Source organism: Neurospora tetraspora, assembly GCF_033439725.1.
Source record: "Neurospora tetraspora strain CBS 560.94 chromosome Unknown B0H65scaffold_6, whole genome shotgun sequence".
Taxonomy (NCBI): domain Eukaryota; kingdom Fungi; phylum Ascomycota; class Sordariomycetes; order Sordariales; family Sordariaceae; genus Neurospora; species Neurospora tetraspora.
The window spans coordinates 1,059,699-1,084,939 of NW_026944388.1; the positions used below are offsets into that span (position 1 = coordinate 1,059,699).

Sequence of the window (25,241 nt, forward strand, 5' to 3'; positions counted from 1 at the left end):
GACTGGCGTGCGTTGACTTCGATCCTGTCTTCTTCGGTCCGCCGGTTTATCGGAAGATCGCGGTGACGCAGGGTAGCTCGGAGCTTGTCCGTGGGGTTCGGGTGCTGGGACTCTTGCCGGTTCCGATGGGCCAAATCGAATATGTCGTGATGCTTGACGAATTAACTATATTTGAGTGGAAAGCCTGTATGGTAAATATCGTCTTGGTCGAGAGTTCGGAGCGAGTCAAGTATGTTCGTTGTAAGGGGAGGACGGAGGGCTGTTGTTGCGGTTCGAAAGGTGCCTGCCGTCCGAATCTCAATTGGTAGTGGCAGCTGCTTGGGACGGATAGTGTTATTAACACCCCACTGCTGGCCGTGTAGCCATAACACGAGCGTTCACGAACACTTCAAGCTCGACCCATCAAACTGTACGCTAAAAAGCTCCCAAATCAACTGCAAGTGCTTGTCACATAGACTTTCAAAACCGAAAGACTTTATGGCTCATGTAGGCGTTACGTTTCAGTGGTGAATAGCATCATTCTATGATCAATTTTCATGTACAATACAGTTTCCAGACAATACACCGTTCATGTCGTATCACTTTACTGGGTATCGGAATTGCATCCTAGTACTGATTCCTCATTCCTTTCATATCTCACTGTACCTCATCCCTGAAACTTCTCCCATAGAACCTTTTCCTTCCATCTGAGTGCGCCCAACGCCAAAGACGGATAAAAATGCCTCCCCAGATACACCATGTCGAAAATGCAATAAAAAAAGGTAAAATCAAGCTGGTCTGGTAGAAGAAAAAGGATACCCAGTGGACATGGTGTTCAGCTAGGGCCGGTGAAGGGAAACAATCCGGCCTCCTGTTGCCCAAGCGAGCCTCTCAAGCCAATATTGAGCATCCTATACTTCCCCAAAGTCCGGCTGATGGGAATAATCCGCCTGATCATTTGCCCACTGCGCCGGCCTGTCACGACGACGGGGAGCACGGCGACCCCATCGCATTGAAGCGTGCTGGTGACGTACGTCTGTAGCATCCTATACTTCCCCCTAAGAGTTGGGCCCAAAATACGCGTTGATCCCGTAGTTAGCCCGCTTCACAGGCCTGGGTGGCTCGTCGTCATCTGACAGCGTCAAATCAATAACTTCTGGCGCTGGACGTTTGTTGTTATTGTTCGATGACCTCGCCAGTGAAGGCGTGCCTCCTGTGCTTCCGTTCATCGGAGTGCCGATAAGTGTAGTTGACGCGCCGGTAGTAGAACGACCGGGCGTCGAGAAGCCGTGGTTTGCTGCCGAGAGGACTTCCGAAACATACAGGTCATCGTCATCGACAAAGCTTGCCTCGGCAGAGTCGGGCACCGTCACCTTTTCCGCGCCTGGTTCTATCCACTTGCCGGTGGGCTCAATCGTGACCTGCTCTACAGATTTGGGAGTCGCTTCGAGAATGCCCTTGGCGTACCTGGAATGCGTGTCAGCCAGTACCGCAGAGACAGTAGTACCGTTGCAACTTACTCATCAATCGCCAGTTGGTCGAACGGAACAGATTTGCTGCAGATGGGACATAACCACTGTGGCCCTTGCTCCTGGAGTTGGAGGTATGAAGTGGCATCAAAACATTGAATATGACCACAGTTCAGGCCTCGGCACGGCTTACTTAACCTCATGTAAGACAGTGGGCACTTGAGACTTAGGACTTGTGATGTAGCAACCACGTCAGGGTCGTTAGCCTTGTTTGCAATCTCGGTAACCACCGACTCGGCACGGATCTTCTTGGTGATTCTCGACACCAGTTCCTCGATAGTCGGGGTTTTGCACAGGTATACTACTAGGTAGAAAGACTATCAACACAACTGGTTAGCACATGCAGCTCTCTGCGGGTTCCCATACCCAGTTTCCTCTTACACCTACCTCTCTGGTGAGGGCATACGTAAAGTCGATGTTGTTTTGGTATGTGTTTGGTTTCAGACGAAGCGAGTCCGTGATGTCAACCGGTCTAGTAGACCCAGGTTTGTTCTTCAGGCCTCGCAGGTTTGCCTTGACCTCGCCGCCATTAACCTTGAGCTCCGACTGGTAGGGAAAGGCGATGTCTTGGACGCCATTTTTTCCAGCGGCACAGTACATCATGATCCTCAGTGAAGGGTCGTATCCGACGTTGTTGAGCTGGGGATAATCCGAGATCCTGAGCTTGATGGAGACAGTTTGCCTATGCTGCTGCATCGCTGTTTTCGAGACTCAGCGGTTGTGTCCAGAGGCGGAACGATACTGGCTTACCTAACATACGTTCACAGTCCCTGACCTCCCCGATTCGGTATTGTATTTCATAGAAGACGCTGGGCTTGAACTGGAATTCGTGACGTTGTTGGTTATACCAGTCAAGTGGTCTGCTGACGCCCTTGGGCGCGTTGTAGGAGCCGTTAGCCACGCCGTAGGAAGCCATGGCATAGCTGTTGGAAGTGTTTCCGTGACCTGGAGCTGGTGGGTAGATTGCGGTTTGGGAATACGGCGGCGGTTGAGGCTTAATAGTTTGCTGCAGCAGACCCGTGTTAGCCACAAAGGTATCGAACCAGGGTACGATTGTCTCGAAACTGTTGTAGAATGTATTGAAAGTGCTGCCGTCGCCGCGCGCTACGCATTGCTGGATAGCTAGTTGGGGTTGAAGACCTTTTGTGTTAGTCTGCATTCCTATAATATCTTCGCCTGTATGACGGGAGGGTGAAGGTAAGGAAATAAGGAGGTGACGGCCAACTGAGGGCATACTCACCGTCGACAAGGCGTTTCACCAAATCAGGCTTGTTTCCCGTCTTGGGCAAACCATTGACGGCGCAGAGGGACTGCAGCTGTGTCTTGTTGACCCCAGCGTTCTTTGCGACCGCCTTAAGGGCCTCAACCTTGTCTTTGGGAGGAGGGCCGGCACGATCCATTTCCCCTCTGCCCCTCAACGACCGGTATTAACGATTCCAACCTCTGCTTGCCGACGCTGGGCTTATAAACTGAAGATGCGAATTTATAGGAGCGTGGTGTGGTGCCCGGTCGTGTAGTGTTGTTGCCTGGTCGCGACCGGCCGCGGATGGTCCAAGTCAAGGAATACCTACAGCCCCGCAGTTGGCCGTCAAGGTATTATTGGGAAAGTGGGAGTGTGGGCGCGCACTTCGGATGGCGCGTCGGGTTGTGAGGAAGGAGTGATGGGAGGGTGAACCGAGGATTTGGGAGCGTAAGTACCCGATGCGCTCAAGGCAGCGACACCTAGGACAGCGGGACGTCGAGGTTCAGGTTGGGTATCGTAGGTGGTGCGGACCTGTGGCTGCTAAAGGCGCCGGCGTCACCGTGATGTACGGCGCGAGATGGAGATGGATTTATAATTTAAACTCGCACACTGAATGAGATCGGTCACACAGAGCCGGCTGTCGCTGTCTGCGGCCTGCGCACTGGCACTCTAGGCAAATGCGTGAACGTCAAGACGGTACCGCGATGCCCGGTAGTGATTTGCTACCCTGCGCGGTAAACCCAGTTCGAAAAACAAGCCCGTGTATGCGCCAAATAATCGTCACTCCGTTTGTAAGAAAACAGTCGCTATCGCTTTCGTAGCCCTCGGCCGGTTGCTCCAAAGTCCAAAGGCGTCGTCGATATGAACAGGCGGGAGGAGGCGGCAGAAAGGGTGCCGGGCAGGAACCTGTGGATCGCTAGCAGTATTTATCTGGCGGGTAAGGTGGGTCAGTTACAGTAGTGGTAAGCGGCGGCAGGTACCGTTGAGCCTATTGGAGAGTGCTGCGGTGAAGTACCTGATACTTGGTCGGACGGAGTAAGCCAGTGAACGACAAAGTCTTAACTACTTCTAGGCTACCCTCAAATTTAGCGGAGAACTCAGGTCGCCTGTGCTGATCCAGTGGAATTTTTCAACTCGGCAATAACGACATCTTATACACTCCCTCCGTACCGCATAGCCAACCTTTTGAGAAGATCAACTCTCATCCATCTACTTCATTTTCAAAAACACAACACCACATAACCCTTTTTTAAACCGCAAAAATGGCCAAGAGCAAGAGAGCGTCCGTCATCAAGAACAACAACCAGAAACTGAAGAAGAATGTCTTTGGACCTGTTGAGGCCGCTCGTTTGGAGAGAATCTCTGCCAAGCTCATCGAGCTTGCTGCTGAGCCCAAGCCCATCAAGGAGGTTGAGATGGAGACCGTGAACGAGGATGAGGCCAAGGAGGTCACCAAGGATGACTGTAAGTGTAGCTGGAAGAGTAGGATGCAAACGAGGGCCATGTACTGACCAAGTCACAGCTGCTATGGAGGTTGATTCCGCCAAGCCCGTCAAGGTTGGCAGCAAGAAGATTGAGAAGAAGAGGCGGGTCAAGAAGTCCAAGATCGTCTTCCCCAAGTATGGCGAGAAGTTCAGCAAGAAGAGGAAATGAACGACAAGCGACTTCAATTTGAGCAGCTGAGTTTCGACAGACGACCAAAAGCATTACCGGTGTGGCCTAGGCTTTGGAGAGGCTTAGCCACCAAAGAACGACTACAACTACTCTCTCATGCTCCAGACATGTCCTAGTGGTTGCCTATTATCACGATGAAAAGGCAGCGCCGGGCATCCAGGAATGGGATGGGAGGAGATGGTGCGGATGACGACCTTTTGGTGGCAGGCCTCGTTTTCCTGGTCTGTCTTGGGCTTCACTGGTCCTCTGCATAGACGGGATTGATGGAGTTTTTCAATCTTCCGCGTTGCTGACGCCGACGCCGTTGCGGAAAAGCAAGAACTTCAGTCATATGGGATGGAAAAAAGAAGCAAACGGACGGTGGGGTGGGATTATCTACACTTGGCGCATTTGGGTCTCTTGATTTTAATGCATTTTTTTTTTCTAGGCTAGCATGCTGTTCTAGAGGTCTCACAGTCTCACAGCGTTAACGCTGTTCTCCAAGTGGGGCCAATGCCAATCCTTCGAAGGCCTGGGCTTCTGGGGAACGAACCTGAAATGGGAAGGGACTTTAGGTGGAAGCCAACTGCTGTGGGCTGAACCTCACTGGCCCCTTTCTTCCACTGTTACCTTAACAACCTCACCTGTACCTCACAACATCAACAAATAATCTATTCTGAACACATTTCTCATCTTCCCAGACTTTTCTCCGTTCGCGACACAGAAATGGCCCACGAGTGCAACTTCTAGTTTTACTGGCAAACATCACATTCCCCTCCGATCAGGCACACCTAGAAATTGGCGAGTCGAGATGAGTTCCCGGCGCAATGGGAGCTTGAGCTCCACGCTGCTTCTCATAGCAGCCAATCTGCTGATCCCAGTCGCCATTGTCATATTCGCAACTGGCTTCTTCCCATATAAGCCTCTTCTACCGGGTCTGGCTGAGTATGGGCCATTGGATGGCTATGGTGAGCCGCCGGAAGCTCCGTTTGACAAGCTGGTCTTCATGGTAGTTGACGCACTGCGAAGGTAAAGAGATGTCTCCATCGCCAATACCGCCCATCGTCAAGTAGCCATGTTAATCCGGGGTTTATATGTAGTGATTTTGTATATACTACCAACAGTGGCTTCAAGTTCACTCAATCGTAAGCTCTTCCACAAGCTGCGCACTTCCTCGACTTCCGTAGATCTGGAATGTTGACATCTCATATAGCTTGATTCGCAATGGTGCTGCAATTCCCTTCACGGCTCATGCCACGTCTCCCACAGTCACCATGCCTAGACTGAAGGCCATCACTACAGGCTCTGTGCCATCTTTCCTCGATGTCGTTCTCAACCTCGACGAAGGCGATGAGTCCTCAAGCCTCGCGTCGCAAGACACCTGGCTGGCTCAGATGAAGGCAAAGGGTACTGGGAAGCTAGTAATGTACGGAGATGATACTTGGTTGAAGCTCTTTCCGGGTACATTTGATCGTGCTGATGGCACCACGAGCTTCTTTGTTTCTGTAAGTATCTACGGTTGCAAGGCAGGCGTCGGCTCTGTGCTAACGTGAGTAGGACTTCACCGAGGTTGATCATAATGTCACTCGAAATATTGCTGGAGAGCTCCAAAATGACGACTGGAATACCATGATTCTTCACTATCTCGGACTTGATCATATTGGACATAAGGGAGGACCGAGAAGGTAAGGTCACCTTGCACATCTCATTATGCACATTACTAACTAGCCACACAGTCCTCATATGGTCCCGAAGCAGCGGGAAATGGATGATATCGTCAACCAGATATACAAGGCCATAGAAACCCAAGACCACCTAAAGTCAACACTCTTTATTGTTTGTGGAGATCACGGAATGAACGATGCCGGGAATCACGGCGCCTCATCGCCTGGCGAGACTTCACCGGCCCTCCTTTTCATCTCCCCCAAGCTCAAAGGCCTCCAGAAAAACCAAGACGCTCCGTTACCAGATGCCGAAGACTTTCAATTCTACTCGACCGTTGAACAGTCTGATCTGGCGCCTACGTTGGCTGCTCTCCTAGGATTCCCTATTCCCAAGAACAATCTGGGTGCTCTGATCCCCGAATTCTTGTCCATCTGGCCTAAGAGTAAGCTGTGAAGCCGTCAAACTTTCTGGTCATTCCTTTTCCTAACAAGACTACAGAAGCCGACCAGGCCTATTTGCTGCATCAAAACGCTCGCCAGATCCAAACCGTCATCTCGGCTGCTTCGGGTACCAAAACCTTCGACTCTGCTTTACCCGTATCATCCTGCGCCAACCCTTCGTCCGACTACGAAGAACTCGCCTGTGAATGGCAAGGTCCTTCAAACATTCTCATGTCTGCTAGAGTTGGCGACGACATGGACCCTCAGTGGGCACTGCCTGTCACTATGGTAAGCATTAACAGACTTTTCCTCCCCGATCCAGCTAACCGTCTTTCAGTGGCTTCGTAAGGCTCAAGAGCTCATGAGCGGCATGGCAAGCAACTACGACATGTCCCGACTCATCCTAGGCCAAGTCGCCGCCCTCCTCGCCGTGATCTTCAGCCTATATGCAGCAACCAAAACCGTCTCCCCAACCCGTTCCCTCACCCCCTTACTGGTCATCTCCATAGCCTATAGCATCATGATGTTCGCCAGCAGCTACGTCGAAGAAGAGCATCACTTCTGGTATCTAGCAACGAGCACTTGGTTTGGCTACCTCACCCTCCGCGGTTTCAAGCGGTACGTCTTCTTTCTTTTCTCATCCCCCTTTCCTTCCCTTCCTTCCCTTCCCTTCCATTCATGCCCCCCAAACAACTAACAAAATCTCCAGCACAACAACCACCTTCCCCTCCCACCTCCTCCTCACCACCACCCCCATCCTCCTCTCCCTCCGCCTCCTCCGCGCCTGGAACCAAACCGGCCAAAAGTTCGCCGGCACCCCAGACATCGTCAAGCTCTTCCTCGAACCCCACCCACACTTTCTCTGGTTGCTCGTCGGCCTCACCTACGTCTGGACCCACCGCCAACTCGTCTACTCCTTCCACGGGCGCATCCCGGTCCCCATCAACTACCCGGCCATGACGGGCCTGGTCCTGGCAGCGTTTACTTTCAAGGCGGCGTTTACACTAGAAGATGCGCCCGAGTTGGTGGTGGGGTTTGTCAAGAGTAGTCTGCTTGATTTCACGAGGGGCGCGAGCTTGATTGCGAGAGCTAGAGCGGTGTTTGTTGGCCTTGGGCTGGCGACAGCGGCGGGGATGGGGTTTATTTTGTGGGAATGGAAGATGGGGGGCCGCCGAAGCAGAAGAAGCAGAAGTAAGCGGCTGGCGCTGGCATCGAAGAAGAAGGTGCCGGCCCGGGCCGAGGCCATCACAACCCTCCAACACCTCTACACCATCCTCGCCCTCACACAAAGCCGGACGACCAACACCCCCCTGTTTCTCATCTTCAATTTGGTCTACTGGTTCCTATCCAACGAGATTGACGCCCCGGAGGACGGTGGTAAAAGTCTGTCGACCGCGGAACTGGGAATTTCTTCCCTACTCCTGCAGTACGCCTCCTTCTTCGCTATGGGCGGGAGCAACGCCATTTCGTCCGTTGATCTATCTAATGCCTATAACGGGGTAAGCGACTTTAACGTTGTCCTGGTTGGCGTCTTGACGTACGTGGGGAATTGGGCGGGACCGGTGTGGTGGGTTTTTGGGACGGTGGTGCTTTTGGGGAAGATTTGGCGGAGAGATCAGAATCAGAAGAGGTTAGGTAGCGGCGGTGATGGGAAGAGAGGGGACGAAGAAAGGGAAGCGGAAGTGAGCATGGTAGAGGAGCAGGGACGAATCGGTCTGTTCAAGACCTATGTTGCTGTGATGACGCTGTTTACGGCGTTTAGTGTCGCGGCGGTCATGGCGGCTTGTACGATTCTTAGGACGCACTTGTTCGTGTGGACGGTGTTTTCGCCAAAGTACTTGTACTGCGTGGCTTGGAGCTTGGGTCAGCATTTGGTGGTGAATGTTGGACTGGGTGGGTTGTTGTTTTGGCTCGGGTCGTTGTAGGTTAACTTAAGGGTTCGTGTGGTTTGGTCCAAGAGGAGGAGGAACATGGGGAAGGGTGGTGTGAGATGATGATGTGATATATGTGTCACTGTGTTGGTTGCTTGTAGTAGATCTAGAAGCTAGATGTAAGGAGCAGATAAAATATTGAGATTCGGCAGCATAGCCTCGACGAGGTGATCAGAAAAATGGAATGCATGGAAGCAAACAAGAAAAGCCCTTTGACGTTTTATTCATTGGTATCCTGCAATTTCCATGGACAAAAAAACCAAGCCAACACGTCCTAGTTCAAGAAGCTCAAGGCTTGATAGCAAGCAAGAAAACGAAGACATAAAGCCAAGCCAAAAACACAGCCTCCATATCGTAGTGTCCCATCCAAACCCAATCAAGTCAGTTCATATGTACTTCAACAAACCAGGGTCTCTGGCTTAACCCGTACGCAACCCTATTCAGAGTCGTCATCATCGTCTGACAGCAACTCGTCAACAAGCTCATCATCATCTTTCCCTTCATCCTCTCCATCCTCCACATCATCGTCCCGTTCTTCTTCCCCATCCTCTTCCCCTCCCTCACCATCCTCCTCGTCCTCTTCATCTCCCTCCTGCACCTCCTCCTCTTCTTTTTCTTCCTCCTCCTCAATCTTCGTCCTCTCCATCACCGTATCTCCATCACTATCATCCAGAATCTCCTCCACAATATCCTCCGTACCCGCTCTACTGCTCCGTCCAGCACTCAACCGCGCCTTGGCCTTCATCGCACTCGCCCTCCTACTCCCTCTCCTCCCAGCCGGTTGTTGCTCTTCCTGCTCCTCCTCTTGTTGATGCTGCTGCTGTTGCACACTCACCACACTCTGCGAACTCTGCCTCCTACTCCTAACAGAAACGCCTCTCAACAACCTCCTCTGCTCCGTGCTCGGCTCCTGAGCTTCTGTCGCAGTCGGTTTTGGCGTCGATTCCCGATCACCATCATCATCATCACCGACTTGGGTACCGCCCATTTCCACGTCCACATCCTCGCCCTCCTCGTCCTCCTCCTTGATGGAGACAGCAACGCTGACTTCTCTCTCCTTTCTCTTCCTGCCGTTAACAGGCGCAGCAGCAGCAGCAGCAGCAGCAGCAGCGCCAGACACAGATGGTGCGACGGAGCCGGCTCTGGAGACAGCCCCACCGCCGCCGCCAGCTTTGCTAGCCGGAGGCACGACGCTACCTGCCCTGCTGGCGCTTCTTCTATGGCTGGTGGCGCCGGAGGCGATGGAGGCGTGGCGGCCGCCCGCCGCGTTGTTGGCGGCGTCTTGCTCGGCGGCGGCGTCGAAGGCGTTGACGATTTTGCCGAGGGAGACGTGGATCTTGTAGAGAGCGTTGCGGGAGGTGGCGTCGGAGAGCAGGTTGTTCTCGACGGCGTTGGTGACGAGGGCGTAGACGTCGCGGATCTTGATGGGCGAGGACGGGTTGGAGGAAGAGGAGCCGGAGGGGATGTAGAGCTTTGCGAGGAGGGCGGCCATGATGCGCTTTTCTTCTTCTGTTTCTGGGTGTCAGTATCACACGATTCGGCGGGAGGAAGAGAAAAACATGATGCTAGGGAGATACGTACTGGCTCCGTTTCCTTGTAACCTTTCGAGAATATCCTTGGCAAAGTCGAGGTGGACATCTGCCGAAACGGTCTTCTTCTCGGGGTCAAGGCCTGCGCTAAACCCTTCATCGGGGTTGTAGCACTTTCTGGGATCCGTCCAATCGACCAAGCAGGCAGCGATGGTGGACATGCTCACCATCTGATCATCCACATCGGCCTCTTCGTCATCCAGGCCTTCACGCACGTTGTACAATGTATGCAGCGCATCCAGCGCAACCCGGCGCATCAGGTCCTGGTTCTCTGGTCGCGAGTAGCAGAACACGGGCAAGAAGTAATTGAGCGCCTGCCTGACGCTCTGGTTCTCTGCACTGGCGGGCTCAAAGTACGCGATGACGAGGGTTCTGAGCAACTCGGCAGAGACGTCAACATCGCTGACCACGCGGCCGAGAAGCAGTTTGGAGACGGCCACGGTAGCGGCAGCCTGGACCTCGGGAGATCTGCCGCCGGCGCGCAGGGCCTTGACGTAGACCTTGAGGAGATTGGTGTTATTCGAGAGCAGCTGCGCGCCGTGAACGTTGAGAATATCGGTAAGGATATGCAGGGCGGTGATCTGGAGAGCAATGTGGCCCTTGGCGAAGAAATGCATGAACAGGGTGAGGTTCTCCTCGGCAAGCGAGCGGTCGAGGAGCGAGCAAAGGCCGAGACAGACGAGACCGCGCTCGCGAACAGGGGCCTCGTGGCTGCGCACGGCGGGAACGACGAGGTTGTTGAGCATGGAGACAAGATGATCGTTTCGCTGGAGATTGCCAGCGACATTGGTGAGCATGCACTGCACAATGTGGAGACACTTCATGTTAATCATGATCTCCTTGATGGCCTTCTGAGCCGCCTCCTCCTCCGACAGTTCAGGACCCTTGTTCTTCTTTTTCTTAGATTGAGAATCTTCGTCGTCGCTGACCTCGGATCTAGCTGAGTGAAAGGACTCGTTGTCATCAATGTCGCCTTCGTCAGGAACATCGTCAACGATGGTGTCGTGGACGTCGGCGACGGCTTCAAGCACAATACTGCAGAATTCCTTCTCACCGGCCGCATCGGGGGCGGAAAGGTCTCGCAGAACCTGGACAGTGAGTTTAGTGACTTCATCGGGGAGCTCCGGAATAGAGAGGGTTTGTCGCAAAAGGGCAAACATCTTGCGACGGCCGACTTCATCCGAATAGTCCAGGGTAAGGGCGATATGGAGAAGCTGTTCGACAATGAACTCTTGCTCGACAGTGTCCTCTTCCTCGTCCTCGTCTTCCACCTCCTGCTCGTTAATCCTCTTGATGGCATCGATAAGCACCTTGACGTATCGCTCCAAGTAGAATGCGAGTTTGGTGACTTCGGGTAGCTTCTCGTCGACAAGGGACTCATATTTCCCATTGCCCTCGTTCCTGCAGAAGTCGTTGAATGTCCGAGCAACAAACACGGATTCCGAGCTGAGCGTCTCCCAGAAATTGTCATCGAAATTTACTGCATTTCTGTAATCGGCACGGCCCTCCCAGAAGCCCTTCATAGCCTCGAGAGCGACACCGTTCTCCCCTCCAGAGTTGACAACATCAATGCGCTCCAAGAGCTCCAGCAAAGCCTCCATGCTTGGAGGTGACACCTCGGAAGGCTGGCCTCCTTCAACAGGGGGCGCAGTACCAGCGCAATCCTCGATCCATCTCTCACGGAACAGGCGGCAGGCGGCCTTGCGCACATTTTCGTCTCTGTCGCGTAGACCCCAGCGAAGAAGCTTCTCTCTCATAGATAGTGACAAATGGCGGAAGTCACCCAGCGCAGGCAGGAGACGGGAGTAGACAGCGCGCCGCGTAAGCGCATCTTGGTCGCGTGCTCGTTCCAGCAGGTATGGCAGGGTCGTCGGCAAAATCGGCAGGTTAACCAGGAGAGATCTCCTCACATCGGCACTAGGGTCGTTCTGCAAGACTTCGAGGAGCTTTTCGAGGAGACCGGTCGATCCATCATCGTCGCTATCGTCGGAATTCGGTTCGCCCTCAATCTGGTTGCCGGCCAAGCGTCCAAGACCCAGCACAGCTTGTGCGCGAACCATGGCCTCCTTGTCACGAATCCTCCTAAGTAGACTTGACCGCAGTTTCTGGAAGAGGTCATCGTCAATCGCCTCGAGGGAGTTGATGATATGGGATATAAGCTGGGTTGATCGGTAGCGCACGAACTTGTCCTTGGCGATCATCAAGGGAAGAACGGATTCCATCAAATGTCCGGTAAGTCGGGTGCTGGGTGTCTCGGGCATGGTGCTGGCATCCGGGTCGGCCTCGCCGAGAATTTCGTTATCCTTCTCGACGGCGTGCCGCAGGAACAGACCGATGAAGCGGACAGTCTTCTCGCCGACTCCTTCGCTTTTCTTGATGGGCATGACGCGCAGGACGCAGCGCACAAACTCCTTGTTGAAGTCATCCTCCTCGAATTCGTCGGCCTCGGCAGGCTTCTTCGTACTCGTCGGCTCGTAGCAGCATGCTTCTTGGATCTTGCGCAGGGTCACGGCCAGCTTGCGATGGGATGCCGTGGTCTTTTGGGCGTCGCGGAAGACGGTTGCGACTTGTGTCCGTAGCGCATTGTCGGGAGTATCCAAGGGTGCTTCTGGGACGACCGAGGCCTGACGCGACCCGCGTGTCGCCCTCGTCGATCTGCCCGGCGCCATGGTCGGCAACGGCTGTTGGTATTAGCGGGGCCTGCGCAGCGGCAGTCCTCTATTTGTATGCGATGAAGAAGAAGTACAAGTAATTCAAACCCAACATAAAATAAAAAAGGTAAAAGAAAGACGTGGTGAGGTTTCGTAGGATGGCTTGCAACGACGAGATGAAAGTGACACTATCCGCGAAGGTTGTTTTGTTTACTTTGCACTGGGCTGCCGTGAATTTCCTAGCGGCCCCCGTCAGCGGGACCTGGAGAGGGGTCGCTGCTCGCTGCACTGTCCGTCTCTTCTGTCGCAGAACACGAACCAACAAGCTTGTGCCTGAGTGGTCTGTGCGCCCCGCAGAGTGGAAGCGCACGAGAGATGCCAAGCTTGACGGAACGATAAGCTCCCCTGTACGTTCTTATCGGGACTCCACCTCGAATATTTTTCTTTGGGCGAAGGGTCCAGAACTGTTGTCGCTGGGGGAAGCTGTACTCGGTGATTCCCATCCCCCATTGTGCATTGAGAGGGTCACTTCACTACACTTTGTTTTTGGATTGATTTTCAACAACATCAACAACCACACCCAACAAACACATCACCACACAACCCGCCTGCAACAATGGGCAAGGACGGGAACAAGAAGCGCCAACGCGAGGTGGACGAGGAGATCCCAGTTGATCCCGATGCCATCAAGGATTCCGATGTTGCTGCACACCACCCCCCAAGCAAGAAAGCTAGAGTTGAATCCAACCGCTCTCTCTTTATCCGACAGCTGCCCCCAAGTGCCACCGCCGAGTCCCTGACCGAGTTCTTCTCCCAACATTTCCCCGTGAAGCATGCCACCGTCGTCCTCGATCCCAAGTCCAAGACCTCGCGCGGCTATGGTTTCGTCACCTTTACCGACCCCGAGGATACCCTCGAGGCCAAGGCCAAGCTCAACAACTATCTGCTTCAAGGAAAGCGCCTGAAGCTCGATATTGCCGAAGCCAGACACCGTGATGCCAAGAAGACCGGCCCCGTTGTGTCCAAGGTCGCCGAGGAGAAGCAGAAACGTGCCGAGGCCGCCGCCGAGGCCCAGAAACCCAACAAGCTCATCATTCGCAACTTGCCATGGAGCATCAAGAAGCCCGAGCAGTTGGCCGAGTTGTTCAAGCCATACGGCAAGGTCAGGTTCGCCGACTTGCCCAACGACAAGGGCAAGCTCTCCGGTTTCGGTTTCGTCACCCTCCGCGGTCGCAAGAATGCCGAAAAGGCTATCGAGGCCATCAATGGCATGGAGGTCGATGGCCGCCCGTTGGCCGTCGATTGGGCCGTGGACAAGCAGACATGGGACCAGCAGAACGGTGGAAAGTCGGACGACAAGAAGGAGAAGAAGGATACGAAGGCCAAGGAACCCAAGGAACCCAAGGACAAGAAGACGGAGGAGGAGGAGACTGCTGGCATGACACAGGAGGAGAAGGATCTTTACAACTTCTTCAAGAGCCAAGGCGAGAACCTCGAGAGTGAAGATGAGGAGGACGAAGATAAGGACAAGGAGGACGATGAGGAGGACGACGAAGACAAGGACGAGGATGATATTGAGGAGGATGAGGAGGATGAGGACAAGGAGGAGGAACCGAAGCCCAAGAGAATGACCGACAACTCTCTAACACTCTTCATTCGCAACCTACCATACACCACCACCGACGAGCAGCTGAAGGCGCACTTTACCCAGTTTGGCGGCATCAGATACGCCAGAGTCGTCAAGGACAAGGCCACCGATAGGCCAGCCGGTACCGGTTTCGTGTGCTTCTTCAACGAGGAGGAGATGAAGACCTGCCTCAAGGGCGCCCCCCGCCACCAGCCTGCCCCTACACTCGCCAAGCACTCCGTCCTTCAAGACGAGACCGTCGACCCGGAGGGCAAGTACACGCTCGACGGCCGCATCCTGCAAGTCGCCCACGCTGTCTCCAAGGACGAAGCCGAGCGTCTCGCCGAGGCCTCGGCCGGCAAGAAGGACAAGGACAAGAGACGCCTGTACCTCCTGAACGAGGGCCAAATCACACCATCGTCCACGCTCTTCAAGGTCCTTACCCCGGCCGAGATCAAGATGCGCGAAGCGTCTGCCAACCAGCGCAAGAAGCTGATCCAGTCCAACCCGTCGCTGCACCTGTCGCTCACCCGTCTCGCGCTGCGCAACCTACCGCGCAACATCAGCTCCAAGGAGCTCAAGGCGCTCGCGCGCCAGGCCGTCGTCGGATTCGCCAAGGACGTCAAGGAAGGCAAGCGCGCGCCCATCTCCAAGGAAGAAAACTCGCGCGGCGGCGAGCAAGACAAGGAGAACGAGCGCCTCCGCAAGCTCAAGGGCAAGGGTGTCGTCACACAGGCCAAGATCGTGTTCGAGACGACCACGGGCACTAAGGTAGACGAGAAGGTCGGCGGCGGCAAGTCGCGCGGCTACGGCTTCATCGAGTACTCGTCGCACCGCTGGGCGCTCATGGGCCTGCGCTACCTGAACGGGTTCGCGGTCAAGAACGAGCTGGGCAAGACGCAGCGGTTGATTGTCGAGTTCGCCATCGAGAACGCGAACGTGGTGCAAAGGCGCAGGCAGGATGAGGAGAAGCAAAGGACGATGACGCCCGCGGAGAGGAAGGCGGAGATGGAGGAGAAGAAGAGGTCCAAGGAGGCCAAGGAGGCGTACAAGGCCGGAAGGAAGGCTGACAGGAAGAAGGGCAACAAGCCGGAGAAGCCGGCTGGGTGGAATAAGGGTAAGGATAAGAAGGGTCCGGCTGAGGTGGCTAAGGTCGCCGGCGCCGCACCGGCGAAGGAGGTCAAGGCTGAGGATATCAAGGTGGATAAGAAGGGCAAGAAGAGCGAGGAGGCTAAGGAGGCCATGATGACCAAGATCCTGGCGAGGAAGAGGCAGCAGAGGAAAAAGAAGGCTAACGTCAGGGGCAAGAAATGAGCTCTAGGCTCATGGGGGTTGATGTAGGGAGTGAAATCCGTTTTTTTCTGCTGCTGGCCTGGAATGTCGAAACCTGTTATTACATTAACCGGGCCTTTTATGTTTCCTATTATCTTCATCACGTTCAAAAGCAATGTCTTATAGCGTTTTCCAACACCTTTGCTCACTTCCTCAGTAGTATGTGTTTCCTGAAGGTTAATTGGATGGACTCCTTTGTGTTCTACGTTCTCTTCAGGTTCTTTTCTGTCCCTTTAGGGGCTTTCCAACTTCGTGTAACTCTCTTCACCTCTCTCTCTCTTTGCACCTCTCTTCACAACTCACTTCACCTCTCTTCACCTTCCGCTAATACCCTTATAATATAGCGAAAGCTACCTAGGAACATGGTATTTCCGCCGTGCACACTGGTCAAGTTCTCTTGCAGAGTTCATTAACCAAGACAACGCTCAATGATATTGTACGCCTTCTACATGCTTATTACATAACAGAACGCCTGCCTGCCTGCCTGCTTGCTTGCTTGCTTGCTTGCTTGCTTTTTCTCGCTATGCTCGCTCGCATGCTTTCTAGATACGCTACCGAAACATCAAACTTTCCACCCTTCCCCCCCAGGTTATTTATACAGCAGCACTCCTCGTCGTCTCCAACCGACTTCCCTGCCCTTCCTCATCCTCTCCATCTTCAGTTACCCTTACCCCATTCTCTCCTCCATTCCCATTCCTATTCCCATTCCCAATAACCCTAAAGTTCGGATCCGTCCCTCTCCTCCTCATCCCCATCCTGTTCCTACTACTAGCACTGGGCCCCCGTATCGTGGTATCTGACCCGTTGTTACTACTCGTATTGGCAACGTTCGCGCTTACCTGCGACGAACCACCACCACCACCGCCCATCCTCAACCGACCACTCAACAACTCCGCCAACGTCCCGCTCAAACTCCTCGCTCGCCCTCTTATCCCTTGGTCCTCATGACCTTGACCTTGACCTTTACTGCCTAGTCCGGTAAGATCCAACAACGGACCAAAAGTACTCGTACTCCCCACCGCCGCCCAGGCACTTCCCTGCCCACGCCCCCTACCGTTTTCCAGATCGTAGTACCCTTCATCATTGTCTGCAGGCACGAACAAACTGTTTCTCAATCCCGGTCTGCTTCTCCGACCTGCTATCCTTCTCTGCGTAGGCGAGTCATTTTCGGCCGCCATGCCGAGGTGGGGGAGTAATCTGTCCGCTACCACGGCGCCGAGGGTGGAAGAGAAGGGGGAAGGGGAGATCATGGGGGGGTTACCGCCAGCATTATGGTGGTGATGGCTGCCGTAATGGTGGGTGTGGGCGTTGGAGGCGCGGTGTGATTGTGATAGGGTGGAGGAGGAGACGGCGCGGGGGGTAACTGGCCGCGAGGCTGAGGGGGGTGTCCGGGCTGAGCCTGTCCCTGAGCCGGTAGCTGGGGAGGAGTTGCGCGTGATGGTGATGTTGGGCCGGGGTGTGGTTGAGAGGAGGAGATCGGTGGCGACCTCGTCGGAGGAGACGGGGATGGAGCGGATGGTGTCTGAGGAGATGGTGTGTGGGCCAATACTTGGGTGTTGGTAATGGGCGTCGATTTCGGGGACGTATTCTTCGCTTCTATTTCTTCCTTGGGACACTGCCGCCCTCCAGGGGTTATCGAGCAACGGGGCGTCTTCGTTGTCGTTGTCGTCTGATTCTTCAACGAGAGTGTTTCGAGACTTGGATCTGGTGTGAGTGCGCGAAGGATAGCCAGCATCCTCCGCCTCCTCTACTGCTGATAGGGGTCTAACTGCGGCTTCTTTGAAACTGACACGCGACGACCGCCGGGATCTCGCGGAATCGCTACGTCTGTGAGAGGGCTGGCGGGGCGTATGTGGTGATGAGGAGGTCGCGGCGACGACTGCCGCTGCTGCTCCTAGCGTTGGGCCGTGTTCTGCAAGGCCAATGGTTTCGTCGACGCCCTCTGCGTCGGAGAGAAGCCCTTCCTCCTCCTCCTCTTCCTCATCATGATGCGGCCTGCCGCTGGTGATGAGGAATACGCCGAAGAAAGTCAATATGCAGCCGCCGATAAACTTGAGCGCTTGTTTGCTGGTTGTCCTCTCAAAGTCTCGGTAGAGGACGGCACTGCCAATGATTACAGATAGTGTAAACAGAACGAACTGGACGGGGATAACCTGGGTAGAATCGAAACGCCGGAGTGCCTTGTTTACGTAGTGGACTTGCATGACTGCGGTGAAGAGCAAGACAAAGACCAGAACGTATGTAATAGGTGTCGTGAAAGCGCCGAGAAGAGTAGAGGAGAGCATAGATGAGACACCTTTGGTAGAGAGGGCAGTATATCCGCCTATACAAGACTGGGTATTAGCATAATGCCACTGCTAATAAGGTGGGTATAAACGTACCAAATAGACCGACCAAGCCCAGATCTATCAGGATGGTCCGGTTGCCGTACCTGGGGCTCGCCCACATAAGGAGAACAATCAAGGAACAGCTAAGGCCCATGTAGATCTCGAATTCCATGGTCGTAATCGCATCCCATACTTCATGAGGCCCCATCTTGGTCTCTTGCGACTCGGCACTCAAGACCACTACCACGGCACCGGCCACGGCAATAAGCACACCGAAGAAGTCTCGCTGACGGAAGACCTCTTTGAAAAAGATGGGCGCAATGATGCAGTTGGACACCAAAGCTACAACACCGAGTGGACTGACGACGGAAGCCGGAGCAAAGCCATATGCCAGGAAGTTGCCCGTCTCGCCCACTGTGATCAAGGCTTGGCCTAGCCACCAGTATGGATCCTTCAGATATGTAGTTGCGACCTTGACCTCCCCTCCAGTGGGAGTCGAAGACTCGGACCAACCCGAGTCCGTGGAATCGGAGGACCGTGTTAAAAAGGGCTCGGTTTCGTGGGCATCAATGGCCAGGTCGCTATTGGGATGGCGAGTAGTGTCCTTCCTCGAGAGACTCCCATCGGATACGGGGGCTGTAGTTCCGTATATACCTCCGCTTCCAGAACTTGTCCCATTCGCCTTGGCCCTAGCCTCCCTGAGCGCCTGCTTTGCACGCCGTCGTACCTCGGCCCGGTGTTCATTCAACCGAATGTGAGCATATCGCTGGACGTTGAGCGCGAGAGCTATTAGGATGTTGCCGCAGATGGCGGTGATGATGCCGATCAGCGAGGACCAGTTTTGGAGTTCGTCGTCATTGCCATGATCGCCTCCGTCGGCGGACGGAATATTGACCTGGACGTCAGGTAAGTATTCTATAGGCCACAGACCGGCTGCGGAGGCGGGGGCGGGCAAGCGCATTGTTGCCGTCGGAGTGTGGTTCGGGATCGAGATTAGGATCGAGGTCGCGGATGGGGCGGCGTCCTAGTGAGCAACGCACACGGCTCGCGGCGTTCAAGGCTCACAGCCGGAGGTCATGGAATGTTGGTTCACAAATGGGAAGCGCATGTGAAGTGAAGCAATCGGTTGGCGAGATGGGACGACGGGTCATGCCCTGCTTCGGCTTGTAATGATAGTAGGTAGGCTCGAGTCGAGTAAGGTTTCGGTTTCAGTTGTTGGTGGCTGTTGACTTGGGTTGGGGTCTGATGTCTGCCCGTGGTCTCTGTATCTTTGCGCTTTTCTGGATGTCTAACAACGTTACAGATTCGAGATTGTTGGTCGGGCGCTTAATATGAACAAGAAGAAAATAGGAAGGAGAACAAGAAGGAAGTAGTCGAGAAGAACAGGAACCTCGGAAATGTCAATGTCTATTACGAGACTAGTGTCGCGGTAGTCGCAGTAGCTGATCGGACTTTAGAGTGGATGTTCCGTGGAGGGTGAAATTGCAGCGACAGAGAAGGACAGCGTCCAGGTCGCATCTCGAGATCCAACACAAGTGACGACGGGATGGTGGTTGTCGAATGCGCAGCCCGAGTTGTGCGCGAGAGTCCGAGACTACGTTTACGTTACAGGTTGTCATACGAGATGGTCATTGTGCACAGGAACCCTTGAGGAACCCACGACACTAACAAATTGTGCAGCACAGATTCGATGGCGTCCCGTCGCTAAAATGGATGCCGTTAATGCCGGGATGAGGGCGGCATTGGGGGTCGCTGTTGTTACCAGGAATAGCGCCAGATGAACCCTGGGAAGGCTCGCCTCATTGTAGGCTCCACTTCCATATCGCTGGAATTAGCGATTCCAATTTCCAGGCTGTGGTGGGGCAGCTCCTGTTAACGTTCCAAGGCTACTGGCCTTTCAGGTTGTTTTTGTTGTCTTGAACATCAACTCTTCAGCTCTTCAACCTCGCTTCACTATCTATTAACACTTCCGTTCCAACATATCCATGTGAAAGAAGAATGGTTTAGGGCTAGTGTATGGATCGTTGTCGGCGTCGAGATGTCTTTACTGTATCTTGGACCCTGCGTGTTAACACCACCATTAAACGCTAACACTTATACACAGCACTACACGTCCAAGTCTTTGAGTGATGTTCATATTCTTGAGAGGGCATATAGACCTGTGCCGTTGTGGGAATACTCTTTTATCCTCTATAGGTGCTCAGACATTGACAGATAGCCGTAGAGGTACTTGTCCGAGTCGTCTGATATCGAGGTACGTACCTCTCCGTCCTGTGCAACAGAAACATCTAGCAAGTGCCACTGAGGTCATTCTCCGCATACCCCCACATGTTAGCACGGAAACAACCTCAACCACACCACTCAACCTACAAGACACATCACCAGGTCTTCACTTCCCCTCTTCAACTTTTGCTTCTTCCATCAAAGAATACTCGATCCACCATCGGTCATCACAATGCGCGATGACAACGACCCGTTAAACGACTTCCTGAAGCCCTTCAGGAAGTTCAAGGAGCACGTCGACGACAACATCGGCGCCGGCTTCCACACTATCTTAGATACTATCCTCTACTTGACGCCATATCAGCTATCCAGACGAGATGCTCCGTCCTCACCAGCCCTGGGCACCGACATCACTCGCGGCAAAAACTTGCCCGATATCCGCGCTTATGGGAACAACAAGGCTTCTGACGAGCTGGAGCGCCACTTCGACGAGCTGCAAAATTATGGCACCAACTACTTCGAAGCAGCCCGCGCCTGGAGGCTGTTCCTTCTGCGCTCTAATTACTCTCCGGTTCGCCTTTCTCTCGAGCTCGGCTGGAAACCTGTCCCAAAGGGCCTAACTTCGGAAATGGATCCCAGCCTATTTGGCTGGGAGGACGCCTTTGAGGATCTTCTGGCCGAAAGCTCGGCCAAGCCTATGAGGAGTATCGAATCCCACTGGTTCACCAAACAATATCCCCTCTATCCCAAGTACCTCGAGCAGAGCAAAACAGTGACCCCGGACATGCTCCGAGCGCTTGATTTGGACCAGAGGATACGCTTCCGCAAGCTTGACGAGGCCTGGTTTCCCCTCTACTCTCGCTTGTTTGTCGACACCTCCGACCGTCGTTATTGCTCGCCACGCAGTATGGACGAGTGGATCGAATGGAGAAAAGCGGAGGCGAAGAAGGACGACTTCCACAGTAACATCCTTTCTCAGCTCGTGTCAAGCCTCGGAGTCGACGCTTCTCGCTGGGCCGACAACAAAAACAGGAATAGGGACGAAGCCGTTCTAGAGATGCAAGGACGCATCATCAATGATGTCAGCAACACGCTTGGCGACGTCGTTGACATGTCCAACGGCTTCTTTGACAACTTGACATGGTTCATCAACAAGTTCGACCGCGCGTTAACCGAAGAGACCGAACGGGAATCGAACAAGGATTTGCAAAAGACCACCAAGTCGAATGACAAGAAGCATCCTGACACTGAGCAGGATTTGACTGATGTCATCTTGTCAGCTTTCAACGAGTCCAACCGCTCGCTGAGCACGCTCTTCAAGTCCTTTGCGGATGAGCTCAAGGACACCAAGCGCTTCTTCGATGACTGGATCGATTCTCAAGATGTCGTGCCAAACAACTCGGACACTCTCACAAAGTCCCCCGATACCGCTGCTGTCGCTACAAGGGATAACAGCACCGTCACGACCACCACCACCACCGAGAAGGGCGGAGTGACCGAGACCATCAAGAAGGAAGAGTATACTGACGCATCCGGTGCTGTGCATGTCAAGCAGGAAATCATCAGGAAGGATGCCGAGGGCAACGTCATTAGCAGATCGAGCAGCCACTCGGTGCAAAGTAAGCGCTCTTGGTCTTTTGGCAACATCGATGCTGATGAAGACGACAAGTCGCTCCTCGCCAAGAAGGACCGTGACCAGGACGGAAACATCAAGGATGATGATGGCAAGGATGGAAAGAAGGAGGGATGGTTCTGGAAGTAAAAATATGAAGTGATGAATGATATGAGACCATGTTACCTATGTGTTCTTGGCCGAGATGACAAGAATGAGTTGATGTTGTTATGTCACCTTCTTGTGTGTACAATAATACCTGCCTATACCCCTTTCCTTCATCTCCTTTTCACGAGACCGATAACCCATTCCAATAGGTGTGGTGGCTTGAACAAATGTATATAGCAAATGAATTTATGTCGAGTCTGATATCAGGAACCACCACTGCCTCACCCCAAAACGCTGTTTCCCGGTTTTCAGTTATATACACAAACTGTTGTATACTTCAAACATTGAGCACCACTGATGTTCTGGATTCGTCAGACATGGGAGCTACGTTGGTTCATCTTTTATCGAGACAACGATGTGCACACAGACAGTGGAAAAAATGTGAAGGAAAGGTGAAGAGGATGTGAAGAGAATCTGAAATGAAGATGAATTCAAACTCAGAGCGGGCACGTAAAGAGCGGGTGAAGAGAAGCCCAGATCCCTTTCAATCAACTTCCATCTCGGAGGCCAAACAAGTCTTTTGGGCGAGAACAACAGACGAGAGTACGAGAAACGAGGAGTTACAACCGCAATCCTTAAGTTGTCAGCTAAGCAGAAAGCTAAAGTATCTCCTAATGGCTACCTAGTTAAATCAACTACTTCGCTAGCTGGTATAACAACAGAAGAAAAAGAACATGTGCGCTTGCTACAACTTTACCACTTCCGCCACAACCTCAACATAAACCCTTGGTATTCCAGCCACGTGAACCATCACTCAGGGGCAGTCAAAGGTGCGCCTCCACCCGCCGGCCCAACTTCCTCCATAGCCTCCTCATCCTCCTCGTCCTCATCATTTCCAGTCTCTTTGCCCTTCACAACAGGCCTCCCATCCCCAATGACCCCAATCCTCTTCGCCTTCCCTTCTCTCTCGCAAGCTTCGAAAACATACCCAGACCCAGACCCTTCTCCAAGAAACGTCCCCAACTTCAGATCCGCTTCCGTGGTAACCAGATGTCCCCTCTTCTCCACCACCTCCTCGCGCATGCGATCGATGAAATATTTGATATGTGATCGTTTCTCATAGAGGTATCTATCCGGGCCTATTGTTCGGCGAGGTCCGGGCTTCTTCCTACGCGTAGTGCCAAACGATATACCCCACTGCTCGAACGCGTTGAGCGCCAAAAGCTCGTGGTAGCCGAGGGAACAGCCACTGAGAAGGTAGTAGTCGTGGTAGGGACAGAGGTTTTGGTTGTGCAGGATTCTGACTTCCGAGGTCTTCGGGCGGGGGATGTTGACGTGATCTGTGGTCAGATTGCAGTAGAGGCAGGTAAGCGGTTGAGAATACTCGGGCCAAGGGTGGCTTGGGATGCTATATTTTGGGTCGTTTTATTGTGGTTAGCTTGCTGTACATGTGATTGCCATGTTGCCTTTGGAGATGTGGTTGGGAGAAAAAGTGATATAGAATATTGTGTGGTCTGATTGGGGTGTTTGTTCGACATTGCAACGTACCAGACAAAGAGATTGTTCGAGCCTTTGGGAGCTTGAAGGATGTGTTTGTAGTATTTGAACCTTTTTAGCATCTTGTTGTCTTGTTCTCGTTCTGGTCACAAGTGATCAAAGTTAGACCAGTGAGCTCCTGCTGTACGGAAATAATCGTAGGCAAAATACACAGCACGCACATGGCCAACGAACTGTCAAAAGCCATGACGAAAATGCAAAGAGAAACAACTTACTCAGTCTACAATCCATCGGCGAAAGTTTCATGAAAAGTCTGTCCGCTTCCACGGACCTGGGTCCTCGCAGCTTGAGAGCGGGAAAATTCCTAAATTTTCCCGCTCTCATAGCCCGAACAAGACTTTCCTCCGCGGGATCCAACAAAAGCTCCTCCTATAAGTCAGGTTCGTTGTGTATCCAAATTGCATGACTAAGTATCCGTAGTCTAATAGGTTTCACCCTGAAGACGGTCAACGTCTCTGGCTCCTTGAAGATAACTTGCGTGCCGTCAAAGCACATGTCCCAGGTCAGCCGTAGAGCCTCGTCAACGAGCCGATCAACGTCTTGTTTCGATTCAGTTACGAAGTGGTTGTTTTCGTTATCGTTCTTTTTTTCCGGATTCGTTGCCTGGGGATAGGCCTGTTTCTTGGGATTGACTTGTTCTTGGGGGTAGACCTGCTCCTGGGGATAGACTTGCTCCTGGGGATAGACTTGCTCCTGGGGATAGACCTGATCCTGGGGATAGGCCTTCTCCTGCGGGTATGCCTGGTTGGCGGGGGCGAAAGGTGCTTGGGGTGGATTCATGTTGAGAGCGATGTTCTGGATATGCTGCTCTGCGAGAATGAATGTTGTGTAACGGAATCAAAATGTGAACGACAGAACCGGGAGACCGTCTAAAAGAAACGAATGGTGTGTGGAGGGTTACCGATAGAACATCAACTTTGAAGAAGAAGAAGAATGGAACTTGATAGGACTGGATGATTGTGTCGAGCGAGGTTCACTGGAGGGTACTACTCTTCTACGCGGAAAAGGAAAAGGCTAGGTCCAACTTCCATTCTCACTCCGAAGCGGGTGCGTTAACTTGCTGAGATGTTCCTTCCCTTGCACTCTCCATTTTCCCGAGGAGGGCATGTGAGGCTCAGTGTTCTTTCTGTGTGGAAGGAAGGTACGATGTTGTAGATGTGTTAAAGGTAGGAGTGATCGAAAAGATCTCAAGTGGAAGCTTCCATCGATGTCAAATACACCGATCCACAATTAGGGCCATACAGTCGGAGCTAAATCCGCTGAACGTCTGATGTCCAATCATTTGTCCACCTTAAGTCCCAATCGGGAAAGAAGGGTACGTACCTCCACTGTTCACACAACGACACCCATTCTCCCAGCCGCCATGTCTAAGTGCGATTTATGAACTCTCAGTTTGTATGTTGCTGTTAGGCGTGTTCGGACTATTCTTTTCACCACCTGCGAGACCAAATTACCATGGAAGTCCGTCAACCTTGGAACATATGACTTGACAAGTTGAGGACGGCACTCGATTTCCAACCTAGAAAGACCGTTAAGTATAGACTTCGGAGTGAGTAGTATCTTGGGAAATCTTGGGGAACTTTTCGAGTGCGGTTGTCTTGCACAGCGGTCAAAACAACAGGGTCAGGGTTCCTTGTGTTGGATGTTCGGTCTCTTTTTTCACATCACTCTTGACACTCAGCGAGAATATCTAGCGAGTGCTGGCTTAAAGGCGAGCAACAACGGCAATGAAGCATCCATCTCCATCCATTCATTCACTGACACTCCTCCCTTCA

General features: G+C 53.1%; 9 protein-coding genes across 9 annotated transcripts; 5 read left to right on the forward strand and 4 right to left on the reverse strand.

Moving 5' to 3' along the window:
- Positions 1-1,037: 1,037 nt before the first annotated feature.
- On the reverse strand, positions 1,038-2,908 carry B0H65DRAFT_550758 (PINIT domain-containing protein; the record flags this gene model as incomplete). The annotated part of the gene is made up of 5 exons (XM_062829765.1): positions 1,038-1,446; positions 1,500-1,825; positions 1,896-2,206; positions 2,268-2,684; positions 2,749-2,908. The coding sequence occupies 5 exons, from the start codon at positions 2,906-2,908 to the stop codon at positions 1,038-1,040; spliced, it is 1,623 nt and encodes a 540-aa protein (XP_062679231.1).
- Positions 2,909-4,013: 1,105 nt separating this feature from the next.
- B0H65DRAFT_431356 (uncharacterized protein) lies at positions 4,014-4,404 on the forward strand (the record flags this gene model as incomplete). Its single annotated transcript, XM_062824941.1, has 2 exons — positions 4,014-4,215; positions 4,274-4,404. The coding sequence occupies 2 exons, from the start codon at positions 4,014-4,016 to the stop codon at positions 4,402-4,404; spliced, it is 333 nt and encodes a 110-aa protein (XP_062679232.1).
- A 667-nt stretch (positions 4,405-5,071) lies between these two features.
- Positions 5,072-5,525, forward strand: B0H65DRAFT_471884 (uncharacterized protein). The gene has a single exon (XM_062827122.1). The coding sequence runs from the start codon at positions 5,216-5,218 to the stop codon at positions 5,435-5,437; it is 222 nt and encodes a 73-aa protein (XP_062679233.1). The 5' UTR covers positions 5,072-5,215; the 3' UTR covers positions 5,438-5,525.
- A 153-nt stretch (positions 5,526-5,678) lies between these two features.
- On the forward strand, positions 5,679-8,434 carry B0H65DRAFT_430350 (uncharacterized protein; the record flags this gene model as incomplete). The annotated part of the gene is made up of 6 exons (XM_062824877.1): positions 5,679-5,909; positions 5,962-6,089; positions 6,141-6,511; positions 6,568-6,797; positions 6,847-7,127; positions 7,219-8,434. The coding sequence occupies 6 exons, from the start codon at positions 5,679-5,681 to the stop codon at positions 8,432-8,434; spliced, it is 2,457 nt and encodes an 818-aa protein (XP_062679234.1).
- Positions 8,435-8,590: 156 nt separating this feature from the next.
- Positions 8,591-12,921, reverse strand: B0H65DRAFT_590464 (nuclear condensing complex subunit). The gene is made up of 2 exons (XM_062831069.1): positions 10,022-12,921; positions 8,591-9,949 (listed from the first exon to the last, which is right to left on the reverse strand). The coding sequence occupies exons 1-2, from the start codon at positions 12,696-12,698 to the stop codon at positions 8,877-8,879; spliced, it is 3,750 nt and encodes a 1,249-aa protein (XP_062679235.1). The 5' UTR covers positions 12,699-12,921; the 3' UTR covers positions 8,591-8,876.
- Positions 12,922-13,136: 215 nt separating this feature from the next.
- Positions 13,137-16,042, forward strand: B0H65DRAFT_254352 (uncharacterized protein). Its single transcript, XM_062822529.1, has one exon. It carries the CDS (start codon positions 13,297-13,299, stop codon positions 15,619-15,621), a length of 2,325 nt encoding a protein of 774 aa, XP_062679236.1. The 5' UTR covers positions 13,137-13,296; the 3' UTR covers positions 15,622-16,042.
- Position 16,043: 1 nt separating this feature from the next.
- Positions 16,044-19,151, reverse strand: B0H65DRAFT_254359 (magnesium transporter NIPA-domain-containing protein). The gene is made up of 2 exons (XM_062822530.1): positions 18,021-19,151; positions 16,044-17,962 (listed from the first exon to the last, which is right to left on the reverse strand). Exons 1-2 carry the CDS (start codon positions 18,925-18,927, stop codon positions 16,233-16,235), a joined length of 2,637 nt encoding a protein of 878 aa, XP_062679237.1. The 5' UTR covers positions 18,928-19,151; the 3' UTR covers positions 16,044-16,232.
- Positions 19,152-20,303: 1,152 nt separating this feature from the next.
- B0H65DRAFT_254367 (uncharacterized protein) lies at positions 20,304-22,044 on the forward strand. The gene has a single exon (XM_062822531.1). The coding sequence runs from the start codon at positions 20,422-20,424 to the stop codon at positions 21,949-21,951; it is 1,530 nt and encodes a 509-aa protein (XP_062679238.1). The 5' UTR covers positions 20,304-20,421; the 3' UTR covers positions 21,952-22,044.
- A 675-nt stretch (positions 22,045-22,719) lies between these two features.
- B0H65DRAFT_528603 (uncharacterized protein) lies at positions 22,720-24,246 on the reverse strand (the record flags this gene model as incomplete). The annotated part of the gene is made up of 4 exons (XM_062828897.1): positions 22,720-23,317; positions 23,458-23,548; positions 23,682-23,835; positions 24,025-24,246. The coding sequence occupies 4 exons, from the start codon at positions 24,244-24,246 to the stop codon at positions 22,720-22,722; spliced, it is 1,065 nt and encodes a 354-aa protein (XP_062679239.1).
- Between the last annotated feature and the right edge of the window lie 995 nt (positions 24,247-25,241).